Source organism: Rutidosis leptorrhynchoides, chromosome 1 (assembly GCF_046630445.1).
Source record: "Rutidosis leptorrhynchoides isolate AG116_Rl617_1_P2 chromosome 1, CSIRO_AGI_Rlap_v1, whole genome shotgun sequence".
NCBI lineage: Eukaryota > Viridiplantae > Streptophyta > Magnoliopsida > Asterales > Asteraceae > Rutidosis > Rutidosis leptorrhynchoides.
Window position 1 is genome coordinate 23,781,060 of NC_092333.1, and position 18,941 is coordinate 23,800,000.

The 18,941-nt window shown below is 31.0% G+C and overlaps 1 protein-coding gene across 1 annotated transcript; it reads right to left on the reverse strand.

Moving 5' to 3' along the window:
• Positions 1-16,842: 16,842 nt before the first annotated feature.
• LOC139848698 (uncharacterized) lies at positions 16,843-17,958 on the reverse strand. The gene has a single exon (XM_071838428.1). The coding sequence runs from the start codon at positions 17,956-17,958 to the stop codon at positions 16,843-16,845; it is 1,116 nt and encodes a 371-aa protein (XP_071694529.1).
• Between the last annotated feature and the right edge of the window lie 983 nt (positions 17,959-18,941).

Genomic DNA, 18,941 nt, shown 5'->3' on the forward strand with positions numbered 1-18,941 from the left:
CAACAAACTTTAATGCCTCGGCCCAACTACAATCTGTAACCTTTTCGGTAATTTATGGCCCAAGGATAATCTAGCAACGTATCATCATTCATACTTCGTAGTATTATTGAAAGAGAAAAAGAAAGAAAAAAAAAACAAAACACGTGGGAGTTGCGGTTAAAAAAAAATCGATCCTTGGAACTGTTTCAAATGTGAAAAGCAATCTGATAAAGCATTGTAAGTGGATGTTTTCCTTTAATCAATCAGTGGGAACTCTTTTTGAATGCTTGTCGGCCAGTGGTTATATAACGTCCCATTTCTTTCTTTTATTGAATAGAAAATTGCTAAAGTATTATATAATGTTTTCAAGAGTGTTCCATTTGTCAAACTGAATCTGCGAGCATACCAACTCTCTTCTTAATTCTCTAACTTATTCCACGGGAAAAAGGAGACGTGATGTTTGGTTTTTGTGTTTTACGATTAAAACAGAAAGAGAATGGATAGGTATAGCTAGAGAGCGAGAAGAGAAAGAATAGATAACATGGTGGTGGTTTTTAGTTTGATACATTAGCGGCCTTGTTGATGAGTTATTGTTATTACGAACCAGGAGCAGGAAGAAAAAGAAAATTTATGGCGTGGGGTTCAATGGTGGTGACCTTCGATGGTATTTGGTGGGTTGATAGTGGGTGTGGTTTTAGGTTTCACAAATAAGAATAGGAGAGAGAGAGAGAAAGAAAGAAATAATTATGGTGAAGATGGCGGTTTGCAAAGGAAACAGAAAAAGGAAGATGGTTGATGATCTAAGGAGACGAAAGATGGTGGTATCGGTTGAGGGAGAAACAGAAAGTAGATAGTTAACAAGCAGCAATATTTAAGTGATGGTAGCGGTTTTGGTGAAGAATTATAGAGAGAGAAAAGAGAGAAGAGATTGGAAGTGGTGTTCATTGATATGGTTATGAAGGCATCTTTGATTACGGGTTTGAGAATGGTGTTTAAGGTGGTTTAATTATCGAGCACAAATGATTACAAAGGTGGAATGGTATTGACTGGTTTCTCCCAAACCCATTTGCTCGATGTGTCTTACAAAAAGATGAATTTTGTGTCGACAGGTAGTTAAGGAGAAAAAAATAAAAAAATTCGAAAAGTTGAAAGTGAAAGGCAACGGATTTTGGCTACATCTGTTTAGAGTTCGAATATTCGTACAGAATTTGGAAACAAGAATCAATTTTAGAAAAAGTGTGATAGTGAGATGGAACTGAATACGTACGATGATGTTGTGTTATTATTTATCTAGTCTGTATATATATTTACATATATATATACTTGAAATTCATGTATGTATATATATATATCTGTATCTGTATTATCATATATCGATATATATATATATATATATATATATATATATATATATATATATATATATATATATATATATATATATATATATATATATATATATATATATATATATATATATATATATTTAGTATATTTATTATATAAGGAAATGAAATAATATTAATTATATAAACATTAGTTATTAAATATTAATTTAATTAATAATAATGAAACCAATAACCATAATAATAACAATAAAGATAGTAGTGATAATAATATCAATAATATTAGTAATACTTATACATATCAAATTTCATATATTTATATATATTTTATATCAAAAATAATAGTACAGATATTAATGTTACTATTAATAGTTATATATGAAAGTGATAATAACATTTTTAATATAATATTTATGTTTTAAATTTGCAATTACATTTGATTTTACAATTTAATAATTATGTAATAACATACCATTTATATTTAATATTTATTCATTACAATATATATACTAATACTAATAATAACAATCTATTGTAATGATATTATTAATAATATTGCTTAATAATAATAATATTGGTAATGATAATAGTTTTAAAATAATAATTATATCCAACCTCTAATTAAGTTTAATATATTACCATTTATTATATATCAACTATCAATTAAAATTTTGAATCTTTACTATTTATTAATTATATACATATATATACATTACATATCTATTTATACATCGATGTTCGTGAATCGTCGGGAATAGTCAAGGGTTAACTGAATTCATATAAATAGTTCCAAAATTTCGAGACTCAACATTACATATTTTTCTTATTGTGTCGAAATCATATAAAGACTAAAGTTTAAATTTGGTCGGAAATTTCCGGGTCATCACAGTACCTACCCGTTAAAAGAAATTTCGTCCCGAAATTTGATCGAGTTCGTCATGGCTAACTATAAGAATGTTTTCATGACGAGTATGAGTTGGTAAATAGAGTTTTATTATCATTGAGTAATATAGATAAAACAATTTGATTTTTGTGAAGTGTACGAATGAAGCTATCACCAAATAGTGACATGAGTAGGTATAGATTCGTCGTATCTTTTGACGTAGATAGGATTGATTTCCCAAGTTCAAGAGATTTGGAGAAACTCTTCGTAATAAGATTTGATTCTTCGTTAATCAAGGGAATTAGGATCCGCTTTAAATGCGATTATCTGTTTTGATTGCTCTGTCGGACATTTTACTATAAATTCACTCCCTTCGTTTCTTTATTTCCACAACTCGATTTGACTTGTCGAATTATTAGAAGTTACGAGAAAAGATAGAACTATCAAGAAGTTATGTTCTTAATATGTTTGGAGATTGGATAGAATGTAAGAGTCGTGTAAATGACACATGATGACGGTATGTTCCGTGAATCATCATATTCCATTAGAAACTCAGCATGAATTACTGTAATATAATCACGTTGATCAAGTGTCATTATATTATACTAACTCATGCATCAGTTCCCAACACTACTTCAAAAACATTCATATTTTAAATTCAAAGGTTCGCAGAATATAGAAATTAAAATAGTTTCCTTTTATGATATAATACGAATAGCGCAGAGAGATAATTAATATCGAACGAGAATATTTATGAAGATATCTTCAGAAATATTGAGGATATTAATAAAGAAAGGTACGATGATATCTTAGGATTTCAGAATCAAATTGTGATGAAGAAATTCATTCACGATGATTTAGAGTGATTAAGGAGTAAGGTATTCGCTAAAGGTTTCATCAGAAACAGAATCATCAGGATTCTTTATGTACAAGTTTAGTCCTTGTAATTTGTTCAGAGTTTCATGATGAGAGATATTTTTAGGGATAAAGGTTATATGTATATATAACTTTTGATGTAGTAACGCTGCGATATTCAAAATACTGATTGCTGATTTCCCGATACTTGGGATGGCAATTCTCGTTACAAAATGCGGTTGAGTATAAGATGGGGTTTCAATGAATAAGTATAGTGACTTTTCGGAAAGGCTTAAGTCAATGAGTAATGAAGTTGCTGGTAAATTTACTGCTAATGTGGTGAGATATAAATGGTTCTTCGGTAACGATGACGAAGGGGCAAACGTATATACAAAAGTTATAATAAGACTTATTCGAATGAAAGATCGAAGTTGATTTGCTGGAGCTGTTACAAAATTGGCTAATTTAAAAAGGAATTGCAAAGTTATTTTTGGTAATAACAATGCCGAAGGAGTTAGCACAGATACTTGTTAAACGATTTACTCAGGTTCTGAGTGTTTTTCAGGTGCGTAACTATATGCATAAATCTTCCCTTCCGTAGATGAAGTGCGATTGGTTCATCTTCTCGATTGAGGTATTTTCAAGAATCATGAAAGATTTGAACGCAGATTGTAATCGTCAAGATACAAATGAGGTTTAAGATGAAATCAAGTGGCAAACTTGAAGTATTGTTTAGTTTCATATGTTATAATCAATATTTTAATTCATTTTAATTGTCCACTGTTGGTAGTCTTCAGTTGATTAGTCCACAGTTAGCTAGGAACAGTTAGCTAGGATTTTGTTAGCGTGGATTCTTAACAAAATTTCTCATAGTTAATTTGTTTGTTTCTAACAAATTTTATTCCATCAAATGTTTTCTTCATTATGCCACTTGTTAGATTCTGATAGGTCAAAATCCAAATATGAAATTTGAATGGAAATGGTTATTCTGTGGTGAACGGATTCATATATCTGTGGATGTAAGTAGGATAGGAAATGACTATTGAATCAGATTTGCAGAATGTACAGTGTAACTTATTAATGTGAAATCTTAAATATTCCTCGGGTATTACCTACCCGTTAAAATATTTTCATCATTAACAGTTCGTATGAAAGAATTTTAATCACAATCTTTATGAAAATATATATACATATATATTTTCTTTAGTTGTAATTATGGATTTAACGAGTCAATATAATGTTAGACTCATTTGATTTTCGATTTGAGCTAGAATAAGTAATCTCTAAAACTATTAGGATCCACATATTCTTCACAGAATATTAATGAAGTCATGGTCCAATACTTCATCGTTAATTATTAGGATTCACATATTCTTCGCAGAATATTAATGAAGTTATGGTTCAATACTTCATTGTTATTTGCTGTTGGTACTCCTTGGTATCTATGGTGCGTATGATGTTGATTTTCGTGGGACAGATTGTGGAATTTAGACTTGGGATGCGGATGTTGTTGTTGGTGGTACTGTTGGTGCCGGTAATGTTGCTGAAGCTGGTACATTTTGCACCATACTTTTCATGGCTACAACTCGGGTGAGAAGCTCGTTAACTTATTACTCTGGGATGATTGTCGGTAGGAACGAGCGGATGAATACGGTTTAGAATTTTAGATAGTATATAATCAAAGCGAGATATTCGTAAAATGAGGGTGAAATAGTGTTTTGGATTGGTTCTTCGGTGAGTGCTTCAGGTTCATCGCCAAAAGGTGAATTCGGTTGGTGGAAGGAATCACCTTCTTTGCGTCTCCATTGATGGAGTCAACTACGAACTCATCAGATGAATTGTGGATGGCTGATTGATTGAGTCATTCTGGTCACACTGCTTTCGGAGCTTGAGTGGAATTCCATATCGGAATTCGAGAGACTTGAACTAGTGGTGAGTTCCATTGCGTATGATTGAATAAAGGATTTTTCGATATGAAAAGATCTTCGGATATCGGATGATATTCTAATTACATAGAATATCTATATATATAGAACAAAAGATTTCGTAGATTACGGAGGAATTTACGAAATATATCAGACAATGTTTATAGTGACAGATACACTAAGATATGGATTAGCAGATACGCTAAGATATGAATTTTTCTATGCACTATCTATGCAATGAATGCAGTCAGACGCGTTTAGACTAAAGATGGTAAGCAGATAATTTTTGACAAGAATGATAAGCAAAACTTTTGACATGCAGACCAGGTTCAAGTCCAGACTCATTAATATAACCTAACAACGACTAGGTCGAAGTCCAGACTTCACTAATGCATCCTAACAACTCCTAGTTAGACACACTAATGTCGACCTGGTTCGCTACGACCACCGCTCTGATACCACCTGTAGTGCCCCGACCAAATCCATATGGACGAGAACATTATATATGATTACATCGCGAGGTATTTGACCTCTAAATGATACATTTTACAAACATTGCATTCGTTTTTAAAAGACAAACTTTCATTTCATCGAAAGTTGACAGGTATGCATACCATTTCATAATATCCAAACTATAAATGACCTAATCTGTCATTTACTTAATAATAATCTCTAATGAACTTCAACGACTCGAATGCAACGTCTTTTAAAATATGTCATGAATGACTCCCAGTAATATCCTTAAAATGAGCTAATGCACAGCGGAAGATTTCTTTCAAACCTGAGAATAAACATGCTTTAAAGTGTCAATCAAAAGGTTGGTGAGTTCATTAGTTTATAGTAATCATTTCATATTCATCATTTTAATAGACCACAAGATTTTAAGTATTATAATAGACGTGCAGAAGTCCCATTCCAACTGCACAAGAAAAATATCATTCATATGAAGAACACCTGGTGAGGATTCAAAATATAATAGTAACAATCTGTGCCGGTCTTTCACCCCACGGCTGAATACATGTGCCTTCAAAATATAGAACCTCTGTGCCGGTCTTTACACCCCACGGCTGAACAAATGTTTATAAAATATAGGCCCACCGGTGCCAAAATGTCATAAATAATAAACCATCCACCCGGTTCGGGAGCTCACACGCTTTAACGTAAACCGGGGCTAATGCGTGTCATAATAATCAACCCCAATCCCAGATAATTCTATCATAGAATGCAGTTAAGGTACTTGTGTCTATTTCGTAAAACAGTTATAAAAGTAGCGCATGTATTCTCAGTCCCAAAAATATATATTGCAAGAGCAATTAAAAAGGGAGCAAATGAAACTCACGCATATAAATATTGTAAAACAGTTAATAAAGCATTTGCATGTATTCTGAGCCCAAAAACGTAAAGAGTAAAAGGGATTCAAATGAAACTCACCATACTGTATTTTGTAGTAAAAATACATATAACGACATTGAACAAGTGTATATGACGACATTGAACAAGTGTAGGGTTGGCCTCAGATTCACGAACCTATATCATTTGTATATTTATTAATATACATAATTGTAATCGAAAACACACACACACACACACACACACACACACATATATATATATATATATATATATATATATATATATATATATATATATATATATATATATATATATATATATATATATATATTGTTATTTATGATATGCTTGTTATATTTTATGTTATTTAGTTAAATTTAATATATTTAATCTATATATTTTATATACATATTAATATTTATCTTTCTTTATAATAGGTAATAAATAAAATAAAATAAAAACTTATACTAGGGTTTTTATATGATAAAAATATATTTATGTATCAATTGATATCTTTTATAACTTACTCAATATATAAAAAAATATATGGTGATATGTGTTACTAATATTATAGAAAATAAAATTTTTATACATACGAATATCTAATTGTAATAATATTGATAATGAACAGTGATAATAATGATATTTCATTTGTAATTTTCTTGAAAACAATATATTTATTTTTAAAATTTATTTCATAATCCTACTAATTTTAAATTAACGATTTTGATAGTATTAATAACAATTCCTGTATTAGTTCCTCATTTTAACAAAGTAATAATGATTATTATGATAATAGTTTTTAACAATAACAATATTATATTAGTGATAATCATGCTAGTAATAATAATGATAACCTTAATAATAATTCTAATGATCGTAATAATACTAATATTAATGATAGTAATATTAGGTTGTATTGTTTTTCTAATAATAATAATAATAATCATAATTATAATGGTAATGATAATACTTACAATAATAATTATAATGATCATATTAGTAAATATAATGATAATACTAGTATTATTAGTAATTCTTTTAATAACAATAACACTAATAACAATAACACTCTATAATCATAATTATAATCTTAATAATTAATAATAATAATCATAATCATAATAATAATAATAATAATAATAATAATAATAATAATAATAATAATAATAATAATAATAATAATAATAATAATAATAATAATAAAAGTTAAAGATAAACTACCTAAAAAGAAATGGGAACTGTCGCACGCAAGGCTCGAACCTGCGACCTCTAGCTAACACGTAAGCACCTTATACCATCCCACTGTCCGTTCCCTTTCTAACTTAGACTAGGACTTAAATTTAGTTAACCGTTTTCTGTTTCTAATTCGAGTAGCCCAATCACACTTGGATCTTCGGCCCAACAAACTTTAATGCCTCGGCCCAACTACAATCTGTAACCTTTTCGGTAATTTATGGCCCAAGGATAATCTAGCAACGTATCATCATTCATACTTCGTAGTATTATTGAAAGAGAAAAAGAAAGAAAAAAAAACAAAACACGTGGGAGTTGCGGTTAAAAAAAATCGATCCTTGGAACCGTTTCAAATGTGAAAAGCAATCTGATAAAGCATTGTAAGTGGATGTTTTCCTTTAATCAATCAGTGGGAACTCTTTTTGAATGCTTGTCGGCCAGTGGTTATAGAACGTCCCATTTCTTTCTTTTATTGAATGGAAAATTGCTAAAGTATTATATAATGTTTTCAAGAGTGTTCCATTTGTCAAACTGAATCTGCGAGCATACCAACTCTCTTCTTAATTCTCTAACTTATTCCACGGGAGAAAGGAGACGGGATATTTGGTTTTTGTGTTTTACGATTAAAACAGAAAGAGAATGGATAGGTATAGCTAGAGAGAGAGAAGAGAAAGAATAGATAACATGGTGGTGGTTTTTAGTTTGATACATTAGCGGCCTTGTTGATGAGTTATTGTTATTACGAACCAGGAGCAGGAAGAAAAAGAAAATTTATGGCGTGGGGTTCAATGGTGGTGACCTTCGATGGTATTTGGTGGGTTGATAGTGGGTGTGGTTTTAGGTTTCACAAATAAGAATAGGAGAGAGAGAGAGAAAGAAAGAAATAATTATGGTGAAGATGGCGGTTTGCAAAGGAAACAGAAAAAGGAAGATGGTTGATGATCTAAGGAGACGAAAGATGGTGGTCTCGGTTGAGGGAGAAACAAAAAGTAGATATTTAACAAGCAGCAATATTTAAGTGATGGTAGCGGTTTTGGTGAAGAATTATAGAGAGAGAAAAGAGAGAAGAGATTGGAAGTGGTGTTCATTGATATGGTTATGAAGGCATCTTTGATTACGGGTTTGAGAATAGTGTTTAAGGTGGTTTAATTATCGAGCACAAATGATTACATAGGTGGAATGGTATTGACTGGTTTCTCCCAAACCCATTTGCTCGATGTGTCTTACATAAAGATGAATTTTGTGTCGACAGGTAGTTAAGGAGAAAAAAATAAAAAAATTAGAAAAGTTAAAAGTGAAAGGCAACGGATTTTGGCTACATCTGTTTAGAGTTCGAATATTCGTACAGAATTTGGAAACAAGAATCAATTTTAGAAAAAGTGTGATAGTGAGATGGAACTGAATACGTACGATGATGCTGTGTTATTATTTATCTAGTCTGTATATATATTTACATATATATATACTTGAAATTCATGTATGTATATATATATATCTGTATCTGTATTATCATATATCGATATATATATATATATATATATATATATATATATATATATATATATATATATATATATATATATATATATATATATATATATATATATATATATATATATATATAGTATATTTATTATATAAGGAAACGAAATAATATTAATTATATAAACATTAGTTATTAAATATTAATTTAATTAATAATAATGAAACCAATAACCATAATAATAACAATAAAGATAGTAGTGATAATAATATCAATAATATTAGTAATACTTATACATATCAAATTTCATATATTTATATATATTTTATATCAAAAATAATAGTACAGATATTAATGTTACTATTAATAGTTATATATGAAAGTGATAATAACATTTTTAATATAATATTTATGTTTTAAATTTGCAATTACATTTGATTTTACAATTTAATAATTATGTAATAACATACCATTTATATTTAATATTTATTCATTACAATATATATACTAATACTAATAATAACAATCTATTGTAATGATATTATTAATAATATTGCTTAATAATAATAATATTGGTAATGATAATAGTTTTAATATAATAATTATATCCAATCTATAATTAAGTTTAATATATTACCATTTATTATATATCAACTATCAATTAAAATTTTGAATCTTTACTATTTATTAATTATATACATATATATACATTACATATCTATTTATACATCGATGTTCGTGAATCATCGGGAATAGTCAAGGGTTAACTGAATTCATATAAATAGTTCCAAAATTTCGAGACTCAACATTACATATTTTGCTTATTGTGTCGGAATCATATAAAGATTAAAGTTTAAATTTGGTCGGAAATTTCCGGGTCATCACATACGTTTGTGTATATATATATATTTATATATATTTAACATGATCTAAGAATGGTTTAACATCTCATTGTGTACTAATGACAATGAGTTATAAGAATATTTTGAAACTACTAACTTAAGTTTTCAAAACGATAACTATACGTAACATTCTTTGATATATATACTTATAATCTATAATGCTTATACATGTATCATATATATAATGTATTTAATCACTTTTTAAGGACTTAAATACATAAAACAATATAAGTATATTCACAAAAGATAGCTATATTTGAATTCTCGTTCCGTTTCCTCAAGATTTCTATACGTATATCTAGGGTATATGTACCCGTATAATACCCAGCTTCTATATGTATTTACTATTGGTATATACACATCAAATCAATATCCTAATCAACATTATTACTGTCCTAGATATGAGGTAACTAGAATTTGTCAAGTAGTATGAATTATTAGTAACAAAACAAAATTAGGAATCATTTTCTTTCTTTATAAACTAAAAACGTTTTTATAAATGAACACCATTTCTTCACTCCATTTTCTTATACCTGCACCCTCATTTCTCTCTCAAAATACTCCTAACTTCATACTTGATCATCTCCAAGCATTTTCCCCATCATTTAGCTTCAATTACGAGCCTTAAACACCATAAGAAAACTCTTTCAAGAACATATCAAAATAACCACCCATTTGAAGAAGTTTACTTCCAACCTTTTGATCTAACTCCACCACTCTTTGATTCCAAGATTATTTCTTATCTTTTGCAGTAACTTTGTCCAAGTAACTTGAGGTAGTAACCTTATTCATAATCTTATTCAATTCATATTCATATAGCTATCTTATTTTGTGGTATAAAATTTTAACAACAAGAACATAGTTTGAATGATTTCAAACTTGTTCGCAAACTAAATAGATCCTTCTAACTTGACTTTTAAAACACTTAAAGACCTGTAATATATTATAATAATATGCTAACCTAACAAGATATAACTTGGTTTTACAAAGAACATCTTAAAAACTGAATCTACGTCGTCGGAGTGCAACCGGGGGCTGTTTTGGGTTGGATAATTAAAAACCATCTTGAACTTTGAATTGGAAGTACATGTTCTGGAAAAATGATATTTCTTATGAATATGTTAACACATAAAAATTTCATGGTTTAACTCAAAGTGTAAGTATTTTTAGAAAAATGATCATTAAATGTTGTTTTTATGATGGAAAATGATCACTTTCATAAGTTTCACCAAAGTTTGACCTATAACCTATGATTTCGAATACAAACTAAGGTATTTTCAGTTCATATTCTTAAAATTTGACTCGATCCAAGGAAGTGGCAAGTTGAACCAACAAAAACGGAGTTGTAATGAAGAAACTACGACTAAAACAAGATTGGGTATCCGAAGCTAGTTTAGCTACGAAAATATTTGGAGAAAAAGTAAATTAATCATATCTTTTCTAATTAATATGATATTTTATATATAATTACTTATGAGTTGATTTTATATATTTCAGGACCACCCGTAAACAACACGAGAAGATTAATCATAAGACCTCATGATTGTACGCAACACGTCATTTGACAACACGGTACTTTATGTACGCAACACGTCATTTGACAACATGGTACCATGGGTCGAGATTAATTCTGATCAATACGAATACGATGGGGTCTTTATTTATTTTATTTAAGCAACTAATTGTGGACCACTAACATCGGACTGCTAACTACGGACTAAGAAAATATTAAAAGTATTAAAAGTATATATATATATATATATATATATATATATATATATATATATATATATATATATATATATATATATATATATATATATATATATATATATATATATATATATGTAACGATTACTTAAAAAGAAAATATGTTGATATATTATATATATGGTTAGGTTCGTGATATCTATCGGAGACCAAGTCGAATTAAATACCTTCAAGGCATAACTATATGCATCAATCTTTTGTAATAACAATGTCAAAGGAACTAGAACAGATACGTGTCAAACGTTTACTCAGTTTCCGAGGGTTTTAAGTAATCGTTATGCCTTGATGCATATAGTTATGAAATAAAATATACTTTTAATATATATATATATATTAAATATATATATATATATATATACTTTTAATACTTTTAATATATATATGTAATCGTTACATATATATATATATATATATATATATATATATATATATATATATATATATATATATATATATATATGTAACGATTATATATATATATATATATATATATATATATATATATATATATATATATATATATATATATATATATATATATATATACTTTTAATACTTTTAATATTTTCTTAGTCCGTAGTTAGCAGTCCGATGTTAGTGGTCCACAATTAGTTGCTTAAATAAAATAAATAAAGACCCCATCGTATTCGTATTGATCAGAATTAATCTCGACCCATGGTACCATGTTGTCAAATGACGTGTTGCGTACATAAAGTACCGTGTTGTCAAATGACGTGTTGCGTACAATCATGAGGTCTTATGATTAATCTTCTCGTGTTGTTTACGGGTGGTCCTGAAATATATAAAATCAACTCATAAGTAATTATATATAAAATATCATATTAATTAGAAAAGATATGATTAATTTACTTTTTCTACAAATATTTTCGTAGCTAAACTAGCTTCGGATACCCAATCTTGTTTTAGTCGTAGTTTCTTCATTACAACTCCGTTTTTGTTGGTTCAACTTGCCACTTCCTTGGATCGAGTCAAATTTTAAGAATATAAACTGAAAATACCTTAGTTTGTATTCGAAATCATAGGTTATAGGTCAAACTTTGGTGAAACTTATGAAAGTGATCATTTTCCATCATAAAAATAACATTTAATGATCATTTTTCTAAAAATACTTACACTTTGAGTTAAACCATGAAATTTTTATGTGTTAACATATTCATAAGAAATATCATTTTTCCAGAACATGAACTTCCAATTCAAAGTTCAAGATGGTTTTTAATTATCCAACCCAAAACAGCCCCCGGTTGCACTCCGACGACGTAGATTCAATTTTTAGGATGTTCTTTGTAAAACCAAGTTATATCTTGTTAGGTTAGCATATTATTATGATATATTACAGGTCTTTAAGTGTTTTAAAAGTTAAGTTAGAAGGATCTATTTAGTTTGCGAACAAGTTTGAAATCATTCAAACTATGTTCTTGTTGTTAAAATTTTATACCACAAAATAAGATAGCTATATGAATATGAATTGAATAAGATTATGAACAAGGTTACTACCTCAAGTTACTTGGACAAAGTTACTGCAAAAGATAAGAAATAATCTTGGAATCAAAGAGTGGTGGAGTTAGATCAAAAGGTTGGAAGTAAACTTCTTCAAATGGGTGGTTATTTTGATATGTTCTTGAAAGAGTTTTCTTATGGTGTTTAAGGCTCGTAATTGAAGCTAAATGATGGGGAAAATGCTTGGAGATGATCAAGTATGAAGTTAGGAGTATTTTGAGAGAGAAGTGAGGGTGTAGGTATGAGAAAATGGAGTGAAGAAATGATGTTCATTTATAAAAACGTTTTTAGTTTATAAAGAAAGAAAAGGATTCCTAATTTTGTTTTCTTACTAATAATTCATACTACTTGACAAATTCTAGTTACATCATATCTAGGGCAGTAATAATGTTGATTAGGATGTTGATTTGATGTGTATATACCAATAGTAAATACGTATAGAAGCTGGGTATTATACGGGTACATATACCCTAGATATACGTATAGAAATCTTGAGGAAACGGAACGAGAATTCAAATATAGCTATCTTTTGTGAATATACTTATATTGTTTTATGTATTTAAGTCCTTAAAAAGTGATTAAATACATTATATATACGATACATGAATAAGCATTATAGATTATAAGTATATATATCAAAGAATGTTACGTATAGTTATCGTTTTGAAAACTTAAGTTAGTAGTTTCAAAATATTCTTATAACTCATTGTCATTAGTACACAATGAGATGTTAAAACCATCCTTAGATCATGTTAAATATATATATATATATATATATATATATATATATATATATATATATATATATATATATATATATATATATATATACACAAACGTATAATTATCGTATGTTATATAGTTCGTGATATCATCGGTCATATTGGACGGTCAAACGTTGTGTAAAACTCTTTTCAAAAACACAAGTCTCAACAATTTGGATTGCTTATCATGTTGGTATGGTTTAATTTATGTAAATATTAATCTCATAAGTATAATTTGGTCTGAAAATTCCGGGTCATTACATTCAGTATATATCATAATATATCTAGTCATATAACTTTAAAAAGTAAACCCATTACCATCAACAACCAATTGAATAGGAGCATATTAATGACATCAAATAACTCATGTTTAGAGTATACATCATATATAGAGGGTTAATATAAAATAAATGGGTGAATCTTTAACTGTAAACTAACAACGGCAATAGTTCGATAAACATGCATATATAGATATACATATATATTAATAAACCCAGTTTATAATATTCACAAGCATATTCGGCAGAATCTATTTATATGAAATAGAACTTATCTCACAGCAGAGTAAAATACTACTAATATGCAGTTCGAACAGTTAAAATAGTCGCATAGCATATATCAATCTGATAGTAGGAACAAATTCAATTTCGTTTTTTTTCGAGAACAACAGGATCTGTTTAAGTCTATAGGAAAAATAAAGCAAACGAAACAGATACTACGTGGTGCAACAGATTGAATAAAGTAACAGACTTGTGTTTGATATTATGCGTAAGGATGGTTGAAGCAAGAAATCTTTTTAACAAGATGCTAACAATCGGTTGTAACCCAGATTCTATTACTTTAAATTCGTTGGTGTCACGACTTTTAAAGGTCGAGATGCCCAAGGAAGCGTTTGAAAAAAGGAAAGCTGGGTTGGGTGCGTGGGTCCCCCAAATAGATGCTAAGTATAGCAAAAACATAGCAATCTCTTCGGCTGTGTAAATTATGTGACTTTTTGATGCTGCACGTGGACCTAGCTGTCCTTGAGGGTATCGATACATTAAAAAGTGCTCAATGGTGCGCACATGTAATATACATGATTCGTTATCTATCTGGTATATATATGTTTACTACGTTGTTGTGAATTTCTTATCTAGCCTATACATTTTGATGCTTGAAAGTGATTGTCATGGTTTATATATAATTAGAACGAAGGAAGTATGTAATGATTTAGAAGACCATGATCAGTTCTTTAGTCAGTATGTTGGCATATATATTATCTTTGCTCATTTTCGTTGATATATGTAGAGTGTTCGGTCTTATCCATTTGAAACGATGAAAACACTTGCTATGCATGATCCGTCCATAGTAAAAAATACAGGGATTTGAGTACATGGGGTATATGAAATGATTATGTGTTAAAAAAAAAATCTGAACTTGTCACTAATAACCTCTGAATATCTTTTACAGGTTGTGTCTGATTATTGAGGTTCCTGCTAATCTGAGCCTCATTTGATTTCACCATAGAGATGTTGGATGTTGTGAGCTACGCAAATAGACATTTATGAGGATATGTTTTAGTCTGAATACCTAATGCTGGATCAGAATCGAATACGGATATATTATGTAATAGCCAATTGTTGATAGTTAAGGTGATCTACTGTAACGACCCGACTTTTTCGACTTATATTTATTTTCACGAAACTGCGTATTTGTGCGTACTGAGCTATATTATATTATGGGATTATTTATTCATGTTAATTACTTCGTTTATATTTTAAAACGTGTTATTAAGTACTTAGTTACTTAACTTGATCCCCGAATGCTTTTACGACCGTTAGTGTCACTTAACGTTTAGAACGAGCTATGTACTTTGTACACGTTAAACTTTTGTCGTAATTGGAATATTATGACTATGTAATATTAATTTTTATTTTCTAATGTCAATTACTTGGCTTATTGGTTGCTTAATTACGCTTAGTAATTTAGTAATACACACTAGTTAGTCTTATTGGAATTTTTACCTTAATGGACTTAAGCCCACCCTACTCTAGTTAATGGACTCTTAAATTAGCCCAATTTTAATAAGATTATGACCCATTAAAATATAAGACAAAAACCCATTAATAAGAGCCAACATACTATCACCGAAAAAAATTGTATCATCCGCGTATTGGAGGTGAGAAATCATAACTTTATCGAACCCCACCTCAATGCCTTTAAATAGCCTTTTTTCAACCGCCGCTTTTGCAAGAATATTTAGGCCTTCAACCGCGATGATGAACAAGAAGGGTGAGAGTGGATCCCCTTGCCTAATGCCTCGACCCATTGTGAATTCGTTTGTAGGAGACCCATTTACTAGAATAGAAATTGAAGCCGAAGTAAGACACGATAAAATCCACTTGCACCATTTCTCCCCAAACCCCATACTTTTCATCACCTCCATCAAGAAATCCCAATTAAGAGAATCGAAGGCTTTTTTGAAATCAAATTTGAAAATAAGGCCTTTTTTACGACCCCGTTTAATGAAATCAACGGTTTCATTCGCACTGAGGACCCCGTCAAGAATATATCGGCCTTTTAAAAACGCACTTTGCTCAACTCCTACTACATCAGGTGTGACCTTACGAAGGCGATTTGAAAGGGCTTTCGAAATTATCTTGTAAAAGCTCCTGATAAGACTAATAGGTCGATAATCATTTAAACTAAGTGGAGCTTTTGATTTCGGGATCAATGTGATGAAGGAAGCGTTGCACCCTTTCGAGATTTCACCTATTTCCCAAAACCACTGTATTACCTTCATGAGGTCGCTTTTGATGGTCTCCCAGTGTTTCTTGAAGAATCGAATATTAAAGCCATCCGGTCCCGGCTTTGTTATTCGCACATGCTTTCAAAGACTCTAAGATTTCACATTCGGTAAACTGGAATTCCAACTCTTCTTTTTGAGAAGCTGATATGATCGGATAGTTCAAATCACTCATTGATGGTCGATTTGTTGGTTGGATGTTGAATCGATGACTGAAGTGATCATGAATAGCCTTTTTTATATCTTGTGCATTTTCATTCCAAACTCCATTTATCATGAGACCCCTGATGTTGTTTTTGTTGAACCTTCGACGAATAACCGAGTGAACGTAACTCGAGTTTTCGTTGCCCTCTAGAATCCATTTCACCCGAGCTTTTTGACGTAGCAAGTTGGCTTTTGTGTTTTCTTTGTCTAACCAAATTTTCCTTGTTTCCATCCATAACCTCCTTTCGTCATCTCTTAACGACCTTGATTCTGCTAACAACTCCCACTCGTTTACCTTTGATCTTAAGTCTGTAATTTCCTGATCTAAATTGCAGTAGGTCGATTTGTTCCATGTCTTTAAAGCGGCTTTGACATTTTTGAGTTTGTTTCGAAAAACACAATCCTTTCTTCCACCATTTACCTCTTCACCCCAAGCCTTTTTCATGATTTCATTTGCTTCATCAACATTTAACCACTCGTCAAAAAATCTAAAAGGCTTTGGTCCAAAGTCGATAACTTTATCTCTTAACACGATAGGACAATGATCCGAAAATTTCCTATCTAGAACAATTGCCGAAAGATCACTCCATAGATTCAGAAAGTTTTTGGATGCAAGAAATCTGTCGAGTTTGCTAAGTTTGAAGCCATTGTCACATACCCGGGTGAATTTTCTGCCTCCCAAGGGAATTTCTACCAAACCGTTATCTTTGATGAAAGAATTAAATTTGTTTGCACGACTGGAAATAAATACACTATTGAATCTCTCCTCTTCTTCCCGTACCTCATTGAACTCCCCACACAAAAGCCAATTCGAATCAATTCCTCTCATCAAACTTTCCAAATCTACCCACATTTTGACTTTACCCGCATCATCGTGCGGACCATACACGTTTACTACAATCGACTCATGTTGTGAATGTTTCCACCTGCCTTTTGTAACACCCCAGCTTAACATGACCACAATATTATCCGCTTTGCCCGCAGGCGCACGGGCTTTTTCTTGGCGACCACACACGAGAAGCACTTTCCCAGAAGGTCACCCATCCTGGTAGTGCTCTCGCCCGAGCACGCTTAACTGCAGCGTATTAACACATCTGCTCTGCCTGTGGTCCCAAAATGCGTTGTGTCATTTAAGCGTGAGTATTACCTTATAATCCCATGATCACTCATGTCTGTGGGCGATGTGGGATTTGCCTAGGGTGTTACATTCACCCCCCTCAGGGACTCATCATCCTCGATGAGGTTTGCCCCACCACCCCCAACGGCACATGAGTGGCTTTGATACCATTCTATAACGCCCCAGCTTAACATGACCACAATATTGTCCGCTTTGCCCGCAGGCACACGACTTTTTCTTGGCGACCACACACGAGAAGCACTGAGCACGCTTAACTGTAGCGTACTAACACATCTGCTCTGCCTGTGGTCCCAAAACGCGTTGTGTCATTTAAGCGTGAGTATTACCTTATAATCCCATGATCACTCATGTCTGTGGGCGATGTGGAATTTGCCTAGGGTGTTACATTCACCCCCCTCAGGGACTCATCGTCCTCGATGAGGTTTGCCCCACCACCCCCAACGGCATATGAGTGACTTTGATACCATTCTGTAACACCCCAGCTTAACATGACCACAATACTGTTCGCTTTGCCCGCAGGCGCACGGCTTTTTCTTGGCGACCACACACGAGAAGCACTTTTCCAGGAGGTCACCCATCCTGGTAGTGCTCTCGCCTGAGCACGCTTAACTGCAGCGTACTAACACATCTGCTCTTCCTGTGGTCCCAAAACGCGTTGTGTCATTTAAGCGTGAGTATTACCTTATAATCCCATGATTACTCATGTCTGTGGGCGATGTGGGATTTGCCTAGGGTGTTACACCTTTTATTGCAACAAAAAATTCACCTCCTGTTGATTGTTCTACAATAAAGCTACTCGA